This window comes from Leuresthes tenuis, unplaced genomic scaffold (genome assembly GCF_036924035.1).
Source record: "Leuresthes tenuis unplaced genomic scaffold, fLeuTen1.0.hap1 SCAF_6, whole genome shotgun sequence".
Classification (NCBI taxonomy): Eukaryota; Metazoa; Chordata; class Actinopteri; order Atheriniformes; family Atherinopsidae; genus Leuresthes; species Leuresthes tenuis.
This window is the reverse complement of record NW_027325360.1, coordinates 19,314,199-19,330,807: the sequence shown is the minus strand read 5'-3', so window position 1 is coordinate 19,330,807 and position 16,609 is coordinate 19,314,199. Positions and strand designations below refer to the sequence as shown.

General features: G+C 38.5%; 1 protein-coding gene across 2 annotated transcripts in view; it reads left to right on the top strand.

The window, feature by feature from the left end:
• Positions 1-16,609, top strand: part of edil3a (EGF-like repeats and discoidin I-like domains 3a) — a 100,963-nt gene that overhangs the window by 62,317 nt on the left and 22,037 nt on the right. For both annotated transcript variants that reach the window (XM_072388085.1, XM_072388084.1), the window contains exons 6-8: positions 9,889-10,044; positions 10,813-10,957; positions 11,101-11,285. In XM_072388085.1, the coding sequence (XP_072244186.1) occupies positions 9,889-10,044; positions 10,813-10,957; positions 11,101-11,285 (486 nt within the window). The remainder of the gene's footprint in view (positions 1-9,888; positions 10,045-10,812; positions 10,958-11,100; positions 11,286-16,609) is intronic.

Genomic DNA, 16,609 nt, shown 5'->3' with positions numbered 1-16,609 from the left:
TGGACTTGGATTGACTCTGGACAAGGCAAAGATTGATGTGTTGACAGTGAGGCTACCTCACCTGAATTATACACAGACTTAAGCAGAAATTATTATTATTATAATATAAATACAGAGGAAGTAGTCTCACATGAGAACACTCAGCTGAAACAGCTGTAGCTTATAAAACGACTGTCACTGTCCATTGTACATGTAAAACAACAGAAGTGAGCATGCCCCATGTAAATGTCGAATGATTCAAAAGTGAATCACCTCTAGATGACTATGTTATGTTTAAGTTGACAAGTAGAATGTTTCATCTTATAAATAATTCAGATTTCTCAGACTGTGCGAATGACACCACACAATACATAATACATCATCTATATGGATGATGTACCAGAAACAATCCTGACGTTGCACTATATCACAGAACTGCTGATGAAACTCTGTTAACGTAAAGAAAGTTCTCGGGTCAGATCGGGTCCAGCGTGTTTGGAAAGAACTTTGCGAAAACCACCATAGTGAGTAAGTAGTCCAGACATTGGAGCACAACGGTGGATGTGTGATGATACAACGCAATGCAAAAGATGTCAGACACTGTTTTGATATGAATACACAATACGATATGCAAGAGGACTCTCATGTTGGACAAGCTCAGAAGAGGGGGCGAGTATTTCCAAATACCAATCCAAAGCCAAATACCAGAATCACACAAGAGTTTAAATAGCAAATATAAACTGTTTGTTTGAAGTCAAACTCAGTTCTCAATCCAAGGCTCAGTCCAAAAGTGAGAACACTTCCACAGACAGAACTGCAACTGAAGATATATTTATGAACAGTACTAATAATTAGTTTATAGGCATTTTTTCTTACTGTTGCATCACCTCAGATAGTCCTTTTTGATGCGTGCTCTTATTAGATACATTATACACAAACCATGAAAAAAGAATCGTAGAAAAATATACTACTCTGCAACAGAGTTATGGAGACTGAGAAGCCCTGTCTTACACTTTTCTTGTAACAACAAGAGAATAATAAGACAAGGGAGATGGATTTGTAGAAAAAAAAAAGGAGAGAAAGAGAAAAAGAGCATGGTACGTGGAGAGGGTGGGGAGGCATAAAACATTCAAGCAGTGCTTTTGACTTTAATGATGCCACGTGGGATGTTACGCAGGATGCTGTTGGCATTGTGTGTTTCTTCAGAGGGCCCGGATAATTGGGACGTGAGTACAGAGGTGTACAGGCATGTCAGTGTTTTGGCATTAAACTAAGCGGTCGGTGGCGTGCCTTTGAAGTGTGGAGTGATGTGACACGACATGTTTGTCATGCCAAACAGGTTAATACTGACGGATGAAATCCTCATCAGCTATATGTTAGTATGGCTATTTCTATGGTTTTTCTCTGGGACAGCACCGCCAATTTTTTCTCTCTTTTTCTTAAACCTTCAACCTCGACAAATGTATCAATCATAAACAAACAGAAAAACAACATTCTTTGAATAATACATCACAGAGATTCAGACAACACATGCAGACTGAAGATGTGCTTATGTTTATGTTGGTTTGTGGGCTTTTGAGTTGTGTTTGTGCATGTGTGTGCGGGAGCTCGCTATTGCTCACACACCTATGTACTGTGAGAATTTTCCACACCCTCACCACATCTAGCTCACTCATAAAATTGCATTTGAACACTCAGGGGAAATATGTTGCCGGTCTAACCATTATCAGCAAGATATAACTTTAGCCAGCCGTGTTGAACGAATGAAACAATACAAATCACTTGTGAAGGCTAAGCGGGTCTGAACATCTTTTAATGGAAGTCACACAGTTAATGACATAATGTTTGGATGTAGATCTTCATCAATTTGGTTGCATTTGTTGGCGTTGAAATCTATAGGGCCAGATTTACTAAGCCGAGCAAATTGGCTTTTGGTTGCTATCCAGAAAAAATGCTGATGGGAGTCGCCACTTAGGCTGGTGATGGACTGACACTGCGAAAATCCATCATCACGGACAAAGCCAGTTTATATTAGCGATGACCAAAAACAATAGTCCAAATGCAGCTAAAACAAACAGGAAGATCTTTTGATCATAAGACGCTGTTTTTTCTTTTTTACAAAGAGTCCTTGTTTCGTGTACAAACATGACTGACCCTGCTTACAACTTATGAAGATGCTGAAAATGACTGAGCTGTGCTGTTTGGCTCCGATCACAAGACACCGTTTATCCAGCCTATGTCATCATTTACAGTAAACTGCTCCTTCCATATAGCTGCCATTTAACTTAAGTCTTTAGTTTAACTATATTCAAATCTTATTACTTCCTGTTTTTCATGGCACGGGATCATGGACAGCACACAAGAGTGAGGATATTATTATTATTATCATTATACCAAATGGCCTTCAGCTATGTAGCCTGCTCACCACCCCTTAAGTTCTAACAGAGATGGCTGTGCCACTGGCATTGTTTGATGCCAAAGTAGGATTTGTGTCAGTGGCAGTCAGATGGACTCTGTCCTGTACAGTCTGAATTATTGTTTTGTCTGGAGAGTTTTTCTTCTTTTATTCCAGTGTAACCATCAAAATGTAAACATTCGATAAACTGCTTTTACTGAACCATAACCCTGAATGTATATTTATTTCATAATCATAGCATGGCAGGATCTGTGTAAAGCCTTGGATATACTCAGATTCAGGATTTTCAGGTCTATACACCTTACCACAGCACACTCAGTATTGAATTCAGAGTAATTCATCAGTCTCTACAACAGTGCATGGGTTACCATCTTTAGGGTAACTGTTACTCTAACTATAGAACAGGTTGAACCAATCATGCCCAAGTAAGGCAAGCCACTGAAGCAGGTTTCTACATAACTGGTGGGAATACATGTGTAAATGAGTGAATGAGAAACACTGGCCCCCCTGAGTACAGCTGAAGTTAAATAAATGAAGACTATTGACGATTTTATATGCATCCAGAAAAACTGCAGATGAAACTGCCTCATTCTGATCCTGCTAAAACATCCCCAGAGTGTTGAAATTTGGGCTTGTTCTTAACGCCATTAAAAATAATTTAAACATTTGCGATGTCCCAAAATAAATTAATTCAATGCTGTTGAACTATGTGCTCTTGACACTGGACTGTTCTGGCACTGGTATGGACTGGCGACCCGTCCAGACTGTATCCTGCTCTCTCATCCAATGGCAGCTGGGTTAGGCTCCACCCCTCCCTGATCTGGATTAAGTGGGTATAGAAATGAATTTTTCATACTCTTGGGTCTTTTAAGAACATCTCTTGGTTCAGAGGCCATTCTTGCAAGAGTATTTATCTCAAACATCATCTCATGGTTGATTATGATTCTGTTTACAATACGGATCACGATGTCTTTATTACTTCACACAAGACGCATCAGAAAAGAAAGATAAAAGCAATGAATAAAATGTTCGCTGTTATATAGAAATGTATTGCTTGGAGTTATGCCTTTTTAAATATGTACGTTTGAGTGTGTAAAGTATGTGTGCTCTTGTGCATTGTTACAGAACAGTGCCCCAGGTCTTTAAGGCAGTTTCAAGGACAATCCAATAGTTACAGTGATGATGCACCTCCTCCTACAGTTGTGATCTCAGTGTGCACAACAAAAGTTATATTTATAGTTTCAAAGATAACAGTTACAGCATTGGTGGTAATGATGTTTCTGTGTCTATCTCAGGCTTTCCTCTTCAGGCTCCATTCATGTTATCATAAAATGAGCCTTTTACAAGGCATTTGGCACTGTTTCTGCACAAGATACACCAGTCACCCATCCATCCATCCAATTAACCCGCTTAATTCGTCAGTTGGGTCATGGGGGGGCTGGAGCCTATCCCAGCAGTCAACAGGCGAGAGGTGAGGTACACCCTTGACAGGTTGCCAGTCCATCACAGGGCCACAAGGACACAAACAACCACACACATGCTCACACTCACTCCTAAGAACAATTTTGAGTTGCCGATTAACCTAACATGTATGATTTTGGATGGTGGGAGGAAGCTGGAGTACCTGGAGAGAACACACACATACATGGGGAGAACAAGCAAACTCCACACAGAAACTCCACACAGCCAGGAGTTGAACCTGGAACCCTCTTGATGTGAGGCACTGGTGAATTAAGAGGTATGAAAAATATAAAACTCTCATACAGTTGCTGCAATTAAGACATGAGAGTAATTCCAGCTGTTTATGTCATGACAAAACTCTTAAACTTTTAACTTGACAAGAAGCAGATGAGCTCTGACAGAAACCTACATAAATTAGGAAGCTCATAAGTCATGAACAAAATCAAAACAATTTTTATTGATTGACTATTCTCTTATATATAGGCCTGGAGTAATTTGTTTTCTAAGCATCTGTTAGAGCAGAAACCAGCAATAAAGAACTGACAAAAGACAACCTACATGTTGTTATGCTGTGACTGCAAAGCTTCTTTGGTGACACAGTGTCACCAATCAACAGTTTTGGATATGTAACATGTTCGTTCAGCTGAGAATCTACACCCTAGTCGTTAATTAAGCACTAAGTTGCCGTCCAAAAGGTTAGCTTTTTGTTCAGATTAAAATCCACCCGTAGGTCACATACTTTATAGCTTAAATACTAAAAGGATATTATTGAATAAATGTTGTGTTGTGGTTAAAGTGGCCATTTAGAACGATGAACATTAAAATGTGGTACACTGGTTGGCTTTTAAGTTGACTAATGATGCTTGAATTATTGACTTACTGTCATTCTCTTGATAATCCAACGCTCATTAAACGTTACTTAAAAGCTTTCAATTTAGCTGTAATGTTAGATACAATTTTCAGTATTTCTCCCTGGTAAAAATGAAACATTGTTTCAGTCTGAGTTTAATGTCTGGGATATCATCAGAATGAGAGTCAGTGAAAGATCTGAAACTTCAGGTCTTCAGTGCACTCTACGGTACCACATGGATCCATTCAAGATGAAAAAAGAGAGCCACCTTCATGACTTTCAGCACACAACATAGCTCCCAAAGTCCCTAATCTCCCTTCATAGTACCCCCCTGAAAATCCCTTAATGAACACTGAAGTAAAAACAACAACCAAAAAGTAACAGTCTGCCATGTTGTTCTTCACTGTTTTGCAGATGGTTTGAGCTTTTGATATGGTGTGATCTGACACATAGATTATCACTTACTGCACAGTGACAGAACAATTGGATTTTTTGTTGTTGTTTTCCCCCCTCATGGCTGAGGCTGTCACTGACAATTAAAATCCCCATTGACTGTACTGTTGATCATTTTCTTGATGAATAGATTATCCATTTTGTCTTTGAAATGTCAAGAAACTATGAAAAATAGCCATTATTCCTCAGAGCCAAGTTGTCTTTTATCGACTAGTGTTTTAGCTGTAATCATTACATATAAATCTACTTTAGTTCTATCATCCATATCTTATGGCTCTGTGCTATAAATCTCAATGAAAACATAACCGCAAAAAAAAACATAATGATAATGAAACATTATGTTTGTAAATGTGGCTCATTCCAAACATAATGAATATTACTTTATTTTTTAAATATTATTTATATTATAGTATCACCATTTATGTAATAATCTTATGATCTTATGTGGGTTTTTTTTGAATACCTTAATATTAAATTAAATACTCTTATTTAATATATAAATTCTTTATCCCTGCAATTAGTGTGCAGCACAGCCAGTCACATAGTCACTTTCAGAAAGTCACCAGTGGTTACATGCTGAATATTATCTGAGGGTGGGGCAGGTTAAACAAGTTGAATCGTACCACGTTATGTTCATAACAAGTCATGAGATCTGAAATTATTTATTGTAGAAGTTTTTTGTTTTGTTTTTTTTCGTCAAAGGGGCACAGTTTCCTGAGCTTTATAGTTTCCGCATGTTCAGAAAAAGAAAAAGTTGGGCTTGGGATTCGGAAAGGGTAAGAGTTCATTGTAAACTTTCTTCTGCCTTCTTGCTTTTTGGTGTCTATGTGTCTCTGCAGAAAAGTTACAGAGAAGCAACCTAAGGCACACTTTTTGTCTGTTTGGTTGCTTTGATGTGAGTTGTTTTTCTATAACGAACAGGCAGTTACTTCTTACTGTGTTTTTTTTTTTTTTTGTTTACCCTGCATCACAGTAAAGAAAGATCTATGTTAGGAAGAAGAAGAAAAAAAAGAAAATCACATTGTACAGTGCAACTTCCTTTTGTGATCTTCTTGCTTTTTGTCCTTTTTTGTCCTTTTGCAGATGTCCTAATTGATAATGTATTTAATGTGCTTTGGAATTTGTCACAGTTTTCAAAGAAAACAACATGATTGCTAACCTACAAACAGTATTTCATGTCTACTTTTAACTAATTGAATAATCACAATGGATGCAAGCTGGAACAATAAATAAAATTAATAAATTAAAAAAAAGAAAAAGGTGAACAGTTGAGTTTATCTTCTGGGACTATTTTTATCAGCAGCAGTCTCCATCAGGTGTTTCTTGTAGCTGTTTATGAGACTTGCACCTCGCTTTGCTTGCTTTAAATGTGTGCTTTAGGTCACCGTTTTCTTCCATTTTCTTGTTCCAACTTATGTCCTGATCTGCTGCTCTGACAAAATTTTAGAGAGCTATTTTTAAATTGATTATAAACTTTTGATTATTTTCATATTTGCCAAGCATCCTGGCCATTAAGTAGCAAAGCAGCCACAAACCATGGTGCTCCCCCTAAATTTGGGCTCAATCAGCTGACAGTTTCCTGGTTTACAAATTAACTATAGTAGTTAAGCATTTAAGTTGTATATATAGTATAACTTAAATGTTAAAAACAATCTGGTGTTACCTGTGTCATGTTGTTGAATTGAAGATTTTCATCACAATGACACACATAGGTCTGTTGACAAAAAGAGGATGCTTCAAATGATGCCTAACTTAAATAAGGAAATGGATCTTTATTAGCACTTAAGTGACAGAGGTGCATTTCGGAGTAGCCATTAAAAATGTGAAGGATCACCCCAATTACCCCAACAGTGGCCTTTCAGTGACAGGGCTTCTAATTAGTCGAAGGAACACTTAGCAGGGTAAAGAAATTTGAGAGGAGATAAGAAATGCTATTAATGTGAAAATAAGGGTCATCTGAGGCTTTAAGGCTCCAGCAGTGGTACTTATGTGTAATTAACATGACATGTTGGTTTTAGCAGGTAAGGCAAAACATATATGTGATTTAGTCTTGTCTCTTCAAATGGAAATTGGATTTGAAATCACCAGAATTTTTAAACATTACTCCATCAGGTTTTGACTATTCAGACAATGTTGGTTAATATTAACAGTTCTTTTCTTGTGCTGAATCCATACGAGTGAAACTCTCATCTCAAATGTCCTCCGGAGATGACGTCTCGAATTTCTTTTACATGAACAGTCAAGTACATTTTCCTATTTCAGAGAGTAACACTATGATGTGTTCATCTGAAAATGAGCACAAGCTTCTTGAATACCATCGTTACTGAAGTCATGTTGTCACTGATGTTAGACATTTCCTGGATTGGCTTTGAAATTATCCCTATTTTTAAGTATAAACACACTCGACCTTGGTCATGATGAATCTTAAGTACAGACCCGAGTACTAGAATGGGGAAATGTGAAAAGTGCGGTAGAAGTCTTCAGAAAACACCATCAGTGTGTTGGGGTGTTTCTTTATCTTGGCAGCAACCCAGCTGATAATATCAAACACAGCATCAGCAGGTAACAGGTGAACGTGGATTGCAACTCATGGCCAGGGGTTTACGATCTGGGTTGCAGAGACGTCTGTTCTCATCAACATGTCCAGATTTACACCATCTGTTGTTAACAAGCAGTGCAATCCCTCCGACTGCACTGTTAATCTGTCAGCCCACAAAAACTTAAAGCTGACCAGAGAGGTGTGACAGCTGTTCCTGCAGCCATGTCTCATTGGAAACATAATATTGCCCTCCTCATATTACTAATTCAAGCTTGTCCGGTTATTTGCCAGGGATCTCACACTTCCATGACGATCAAAGGAAAGAAATAGTTTCAACTTCTTCCTTCTTTTTCTCCATTTTGTTTCTACTAGGCTTTCTGGGGTTTGAAAGCTCAATTATCTGCCCTCACATGCAAACACCTTTTCTCATTGCCATGGTTATGTGTTTTGATAAATGTAAAAAAAATGACACTGTTAGCAGTGCGAATCCTTTCAGCAACACACCATCCAAACCAGCATAGAGAAATGTTTAAAAAACAGTGTTTTCACAGAAAAAAAGCTCTCTAGAAAAAATCTCAAGAAGATGCGAAGAAAGACACCATATGTCCAGTGCTACTGCAGCCAGCTGCCAGATGGAGACCACAGTTTTGTTCCCACAGGTACAAAGGGATTTCTGAGGGTCAAGACTAGGTTTTAGGGCTGGACTTCGGCATAGGATGAAGCATTTGTTTGTGATAGTTGAGGTAAGGGTCTCTAGGGAATACGTTGTGTCAATGATGAGTCCCCATTGGCATAAATACACACATAGTGAGTGTATGTGTGCTCATGAGTACTGCTTTGAACTCTTTCAAAGGAGGCAGCGAGACTTATTTTCTTGTTTGTTGGAAACATTTCAGGAAATTAGTTGGATATCTACCTGGCAATCTGAGGAGATGTTGTGATCACACGATTTACGGTGTGGGATTTCTAGGCATAGATATCTGCTTTTCCTCTTTTAAACCATCTGTCGGTGAGCACAGTGCATGAGTAATCTCACATGACAGCGCTGCTTAGTCACTAAAGGCCACTGTTTTTGTCACAATGAGGTGAGCTGTCATCAATTGTCATCAGCTGTCTCATTTTTTATACGAGCTCACTAGAATAACAACAGGCCTCAACCGGCAATGACAGGTTGCGGTCTGCAGACTGTAGGAAAACAGAGATGTGTCATGTGTGCATTATCCATATCAAGAGTTCTGAAGCCTGCTGCAACCTTGTAATTGGAGGCAGACTGTTTACGTATAGTGTTAGGGTTTTTTTTTTTTTTGTGCTAAATAAATACCAACAAATGTCACTATGAAAGAGTGAGTCTCCTGTCGGTCATTCAAGAATGCCTGGAAAAGAAGCTGTGTGCACTCTGAATAGGTTACCAGTCCATTACAGGTCTGAGACAGAGACAGACAACTATGCATTAACAAAATGTAGAATCACCAGGCAACTTGATATGCTTATCTTTGTGGGAGGAAACGCAATCATGCAGAGGAAGAACATGCAATCTCTACATAGAGAGGCCACTACACTTTGTGGTATCTTGAAATACTTGTATATTTCATAACCTGTTTTGTAGTTTTATAATAATCTTTATAAAGTGTGTTTATGATTGTTTGTAAGGTAAAGACTACCTGATTTTCAAATAATGCAGTTTTTGAGAGGTGTTACAGTTCCACTACCTTTACTTTTATTTTAAAAACTGTCCAATGTGCAGTCCAATCATGAATTTGTCGAAATGAACAGCTTATCTGTAAAAAGCCTTAGAATGCTATGTACATACAGTACACTTAATATGCTGCTCTGTGTCTGCTCTTTAGGATCTATGGTTATCGTCTTTTTACCATTTTCCCTTTTTTTTTTCTATCTCCTCTTTTCTTCTTCGCTCACCAAGCTGTTTCATATTAGCACCATATGTATGATAACATGTACTAGATGTGGGACTTGAGGATTCATTAAATGTTCTTTTTAATCTCTGAGTTTCTGAATAACATGGATGGCCCTGAAGAAAGAAGGGGCTGCATTGATTCCTATGACAAGCATACTCACACAGATCGTACCCACAGATAGACATCTATTGTGTGTGTGTGTGTGTGTGTGTTCCAACAAAAAACATTAAAGCTATAATTTTGTGAATTTGCCTTTTCTTTTTTGATTCCACAGATAAACCTCCAAAGGAGAATGAGGGTCACAGGCCTAATTACCCAGGGTGCAAAGCGCATCGGCAGCCCAGAGTATGTCAAGTCTTACAAAGTAGCCTACAGTGATGATGGAAAGACCTGGAGAACATATAAAGTCAAGGGCAAAGACGAGGATATGGTGAGACACACGTGCGAGCATATCAACAGAAGTGTGCACATTCGTTGTCCCCTACTGTTTCTTACTCTTAATACGTTTACAGAGGTACACACTTATACACATGTGCACTCATAGAGCAGAGACTGTGCACTCGTTCAAGGGCAGAGTGGAGGACATGATGAGATGGATTTATAATTAGCTCGCACACACTGGGCCCATCCTGGTGCCCCTTACCCCTCTCCACTTTTATGACTTTTAGATTGAATTTTTATACTTTTTGGGGATGAACTGCCACCAAAGAGGCCACACAACACTCTATCACTCCTGACAGCAAACCAGTGCTTTCCTCTGCTTAGCCAAGCAACAAAATACCAGATATCCAGACTTCTTATCAAATTCCTAAGATGGAACAATATTAATCTGTAGTTGAATTTTATGTCATTTCATCTGCTGTTGGTGAAGACACTGAGGATATTTATGATTCAATGTATACGTCTCACTCTGATGTGATAACATTATCTTCAGTCATTAGTTTGGAACTCCCCCAGCAGGTATAGCAATATAATGGAGGACTATTTTAAAACACACACTGTTCTGAATTAGTGGGCTCAAGTGGTGCGGGAAATTGGTGATTTTTCACTGTAATTCAAGCTCATTGACCTTGAATGACAGCAATTTGTTGAGTAGACAAAAGAGACAGTAGCAGATAGACTGTCACATGCCAGCAAAGTGATCGAGTTCGCTGTCCTCTCACTCTCCCATTTGCTTTTATTTCATCCATTTCAACAGATTTTCAGAGGAAATGTTGATAACAATGCTCCATCAGCCAACTCTTTCACACCTCCCATTGAAGCCCAGTATGTGCGCATTTACCCCCAAGTCTGCAGGAGGCACTGTACCTTACGGATGGAGCTGCTTGGTTGTGAACTAACAGGCAAGTTATCTTTATTGATTCCACTGAATTATAAGATCTTCATCATGAATGAAAAGTAACCCATAGGTTATTTAAAAGTTGGGGGGGGGGGGCTGTGCGTTGTTAAAATGGTTAGAGAAAATCTATTTTTGTCTTCTTTCAAGGCTGTTCTGAACCTCTTGGGATGAAGTCAGGCCATATCCAGGACTATCAGGTCACAGCCTCGAGCATCTTCAGAACACTCAACATGGACATGTTCACTTGGGAGCCTGGGAAGGCCCGTTTGGACAAACAGGGCAAGGTCAATGCATGGACAGCTGGACACAGTGACCAATCACAGTGGCTACAGGTAAGGTATAATCCGAGCTAAACCTGCTATCTGTTGTTATCTACGGTAGAGAGAAACTAATGCATTAGCAGGGAAATTCTTGCAGAAATCTTACTTCAGTCTGATGAAGTATTAGATTTCACATTTTTGGCATAGTTATTATATAACTATATTATATGTGTACGTGGCAACGTATTCCAGTGAATTTAATTGTATTTGATATGGAAAGTGTTCATTTATGGATACAGTGTCGATTGCAAATTAGATCATATCTAAATACCCTACTCTCTTTAATTAGCTTTCAGAGTCATTCTAAGAAAAGGTTGTCAACAGGTTGTCTTTTCATTTCCATACCAGTCTTATTATATACACCGCCTACACTGTTGCAGTTGTTTAATTTAGCCTTATTTTCTTTTAACTAGAATTCAGGCCCTCTATCTCTGGTAAACCATCCGTCCATCTATTTTCTACACACTCTATATTAGATTTTTTGATAAAAAGCATTACATGTTCTTGCTTTTAGAGTGAGAACCCAAATCTTTTAATTTCAAACTAAAATTGTCATGTAATAATCTTCTCAGGGAATTGAAGATCAAAATTATTTTTCCTCTTTCTTGGAGTTTCTTGTGCACTCGCTTTACAAATAAACCCTCTCTGGCGCTGACACAGTTAACACTCGATAGTCATACTTACTTCTCTGTCTGCTATTAGAATGGTCAGATACATGTTTTTGCTCAGAGCTTTTCTCGGAAGGTGATGGCACGCGGGGATCTATGTTGGAAGAGAAAGGTACTTAGGCAAGTTCCATCTATGTCATGGGGCTCGGCTGAGCAAAATTGATTGCTCTGGGTAAAGGAAAACTTGTGGCCTCATATTACATGCGGTGCTGGCAGAAGAGGGGAGATGCTATACAGATGCAGTGAGAGAATCAATAGCTTCCATTTCCAAGGACCATGTCTGAGCACACAGGCATATATAATGTGTAGTTTTATGTAGAGTTATATTTCACAGAGTGCTGTTTCATAATTCTATTGATGGAACTGCTGGAACTGAGTAGTTTGTACATTTACTTATAATGTGCATTTGTTAATGTACTAGTCTCTATCTTTTTGGTACTGTTACCATGGTAAATAATTGATTCCCAGTGCCATTACTGAAAAACTTAAAGCTTCACTGACTAATGGAATAAATCAGCCTTAATTATGAAGTAAGTATTCTTGTTTATCAAGACAGCTGTTTCTTTCTTTTGTTGTTAGAACAGGGGGGAATCTCTTAGCAAACACCAAACAATAACATCTGGATTGCTTGATGCCTACAATTTAGCAGAAGATCTACTGTAAATAGTAAGCAGCTAATTGTGTACGCTTCTTCCCAATAGGCTTTCTTTTCTTTGTGACTTCTCTTTTGTTCAGTTGTTTTTCTGTTGTTGACTGTTGTGCTGTCCCATACTGTGCGATTTACTGCACTGGAAGACAGGAGCAAAATGAGCAGTGATTCCGACAGGATTTCGCACTGGCAACAGCAGCGCCTAAAAACACAGATTCAGACTGCCGGGGTTTCTTACATGTAATCCTAAGAGGCAAATCCAGTCAACTTGCAGTGTGGGACTTGTTGGAGCTGGCGATTAGGAACAAATTTTACCTCCAATATTTGCAAAGCATTAGCATGAGTAGTAAAGCCAAAGGCTATTACAATCTATTACTGCTGTGTTTCTAACATTAGAGAGACTGATACCTAATACTCATCACCACTTACTTACTTGTTTAAGTTTCTGCAATATTGCCATTTGTCGTTGTATAGTGTGTAGCGGTTTCAGTGTTTCAGCTGACTTAGAGTTGAACATGTTTGCTCTGCTGCAGGCAAATGGATGAGAAGTGGCAATAGGTAGAAAAATGTATGATGTAACAGTCCAGTCCGATAAGCATATTTGCAACATATTTTCTGCAGACTGAATACTCAAGAATTTAATACTTTGCCACAGAACACTGCAAGTCAAAACAAAAACACAGAGACCTGGACCTTCTGGGTACCATCCAAGTTAAAGTTTTTTCTGGCCTGGCAGGAGATAAGACTACACAGAGGGAGACTGAAACCGAATCTTTCCAGATGATTTCATGAGTCGCAATGAGTCTGTCAGACTGAGCTGCCAAATCTTGCATAAGCTGATTACTTAATTATGCACCTTGACATGTCCACATAACAAAGAAAAATGGCTACAGAGACAGCAGCTAGTTTTCAGTTTCACAGTGTTCCTGTTAATGCAGCATCTGCACTGCACATTTTCTCACAAGTACTGTTCAGGACGTGGAGAGTTCTGTGGTACATTATGATGAACATGCTTCAAACAAACAAATGAACAAGGTTAGAATGGAGTGATTGTGTCTCCTCCTCTCATATCTCTTAATTCTTTATCCATCAACAAATTGCTTGGCAAACATGCACTTTTCTGAGTCACAATATGAAATTTCGAATTACATCTCGTGTTGCGGGGAGCAGTGAAGAGTTTCTGGGTGGTGGCTATCTCTACCGAGAGGAAATGAAGAAGAAGAGAACATAAAATAAACTCTGTATCATTACACTTAGCTCAACTGATTTGACAGGCCATTACTACCATGACCAAAGCCATTTCTGAACATGTCCGATTTACAAGTTTAATTTGTTTCATTATTTTTTAGCATGATGACATTAATCTGAGACTAACCTAGAAAATTTCATGGAGGAGATTTCTTGCAATGTGTACATTCCACATAAAGTGCTCTTGTAAAATATGTCAAATATGTAGCATAGTTAAATTAGACCCCAGCATATCAAATTCTAGTGCATCTGGTTGTGTAGGCAAAATGTGTCACTTCATTTGCAACCTCTCAAATGTATTCATAGCCAGCAAAGGTTACAAAACAAGTCATGATCGTAATTCCTTTCTGGTGGTTCATTTATTATCCCCTGTCTCCAAGGTTTTCACACCCAATTATCTCCTTAAAGTGATAAATATGTGTTTTGTGTAGCTGTGGCAGCCCAATAATCGCCTTCGCCTGAGATGACGCCATGTGAGCTTGTGTGAAAACTTTGGAAAGACTACAGACCAGCAATACAGTCGCTGCTGCAAACCAGCGAACACCTTACAGTCGAAGACAATACAGATGTTGACTCAGATTCTGATTCACAAATTCAGGGTGTCTGTGGTCCTAACGACTGAATATGTTTGACTTTAGTGAAGATTTAATGAAGATTGATGTTTATATTAGCTGAAAGAGACTCCAACACATAGGCTGATGCTCTTCAGTTTGTGCTATGGTTTGCCTGTTTTTAGGGAGGAGGGTGCAATGAATTCACAGGATCCTAGAAATGTGAATAAACATGGACTAATATTTGCAGAGCACACACAATTTTGCGGTGGGCTACGGCTGTGGTGGCAGATGTTGATGAGGGAAATTGTGGCAGTTTAGCAGGTAAGGCAACACATGCACACTGGGGAGCACACAGAATGGTCACTAGATATGATAAATCCCAACGAGGAGATACCTGAGCCACCAAACACATTAATACATTCTTTTTTGACATGACAAAAAGAAAAAAAATCTTCATTACTGAAGGACTTTAAGCTGTGTTCAGATTGCAAACAAATCAAATTAGTTTCCCAAATCATTTGCATTCTCAAAATTGTTTCAAATTCCTTGATGTGATTATCTTTATCTTTATAACCCCACCCCGCCCCTAATGTAAGGCCTTATTTGCTTTAGTTTTTGTGGCACCTGTGCCAGTATATTGTCTGTTGAAACATAAAGAACTGGCTCTTAGGCACAGACTCCAAACCCACTCTGAAAGCACTTTAGTTGAAAAAGCCCCATTGAGTAAGAGGGTTATATCTTGGATGGTTTTCCAATCCACTACTGAACTAACACAGAAAGACTCAAATTCCTGTACCTCTACCTATAGTCAGTCTAGATTCACTAATTATTCTGCCATGCAGCTCTTTTAAATCTGTGAGAAACTGGAACACTTATTGGCTTTTTTGATATGCACAGGAAGAGCATGCAAACTCCAAACAAAGATGCCGTGGACAAGATTCCAACAATAAAATAGCATCAGTGCTAACTATATTACAACCATGCTACTCCATAGATATGGGATGAAATCTTATTTTTAAAAATTGGCTTTTTTTTCCTTTTTCTTTCGTTGCTTTTTTGTTTATTTAATCGATCTTTTTTTATGCTGTCGTTGTACTTATTGTTACCTAGGAATTACCTCATGTACAGTTTTGTGTTGCAGTTGAGCTGAAGAAGCCTCTAACTGAACATACTCCATAGTTTCAACTCTATGCTATGTGGAGGGTGAGCAGTGATGTCTATTATGTTCATCAAATCGGGCAGCACTCTCCTTTTAACAGTCACCACCAGGGCTCCAGAGCATTCACATTCCTCATTAATATCAAGGGAAGACTTGGTTCAAACTTCCTCCACCTGTTCCCCTGTCTTGCTCCTACTTAACATCAATTGCATTCTCACTTTAAATCTGATTGTAAACAGCTCTTCTCGGCATGGTAACTCATCGCACAAACAGATAAGCTTCCAAACCAGTGTAGACTTAAAAAATCCCTATTTTGTGGAAAAAATAGCTTAGTATAAATACAAAAAAACACACAATGAGCTACTGCAACTTGCTGCGACTTTGGTGTGAGGCATTAAAAAACTTAATTCAAATTATAATCATTCATTTAAAGTGATTTATTACTGAAGTATCCCAGCTGTTTCAGTGCTGCCTAAAGCATTGATGCATGTTGACACTTCACATAAAGCATTGTTCCATGCACATAAAAAGCTACAGGCAACAGTAAGAGGATGTGATGCAAGATTGATTGCTGCAAAAATGCTTTTGGTGCACTCAAACTGGGTATTATCATTTCCCCAATTTTGCTGTGCACAGTTTCCTAATCTAATCACTACCTCCAATGTAGCACTGATGTCAACAAACTCTATTTCTTTTATTCAATGAAATTAGCTTGCAAGTTGTTTCGCCCATCCACAGAGAACAATGGCTTAATTTGTCCCATTGAAGCTCTGATCGCCCCCTAAGTGTTTATGCACCAAAGATGAGGTGTGTCCTCGCTGAAAGCAGAAAAGCTGCCAAGGAGACACTCAAGGCATTGCTGTACAGGAGGTTTTAAAAAGGGATTCTGATTATCCACAATGGCAGTGATGATCATTTCTTTTAAGAAACAAAAGACTTGTACTTTTCTGAAATTATTTTCATGAAAAAAATATCAACAGAAATCATTAGTTGTGTCCATGTTTGATCCAACCAATGGAAAACAATTACTTTTCCATAAGTTGGTAACACAGTTCTCA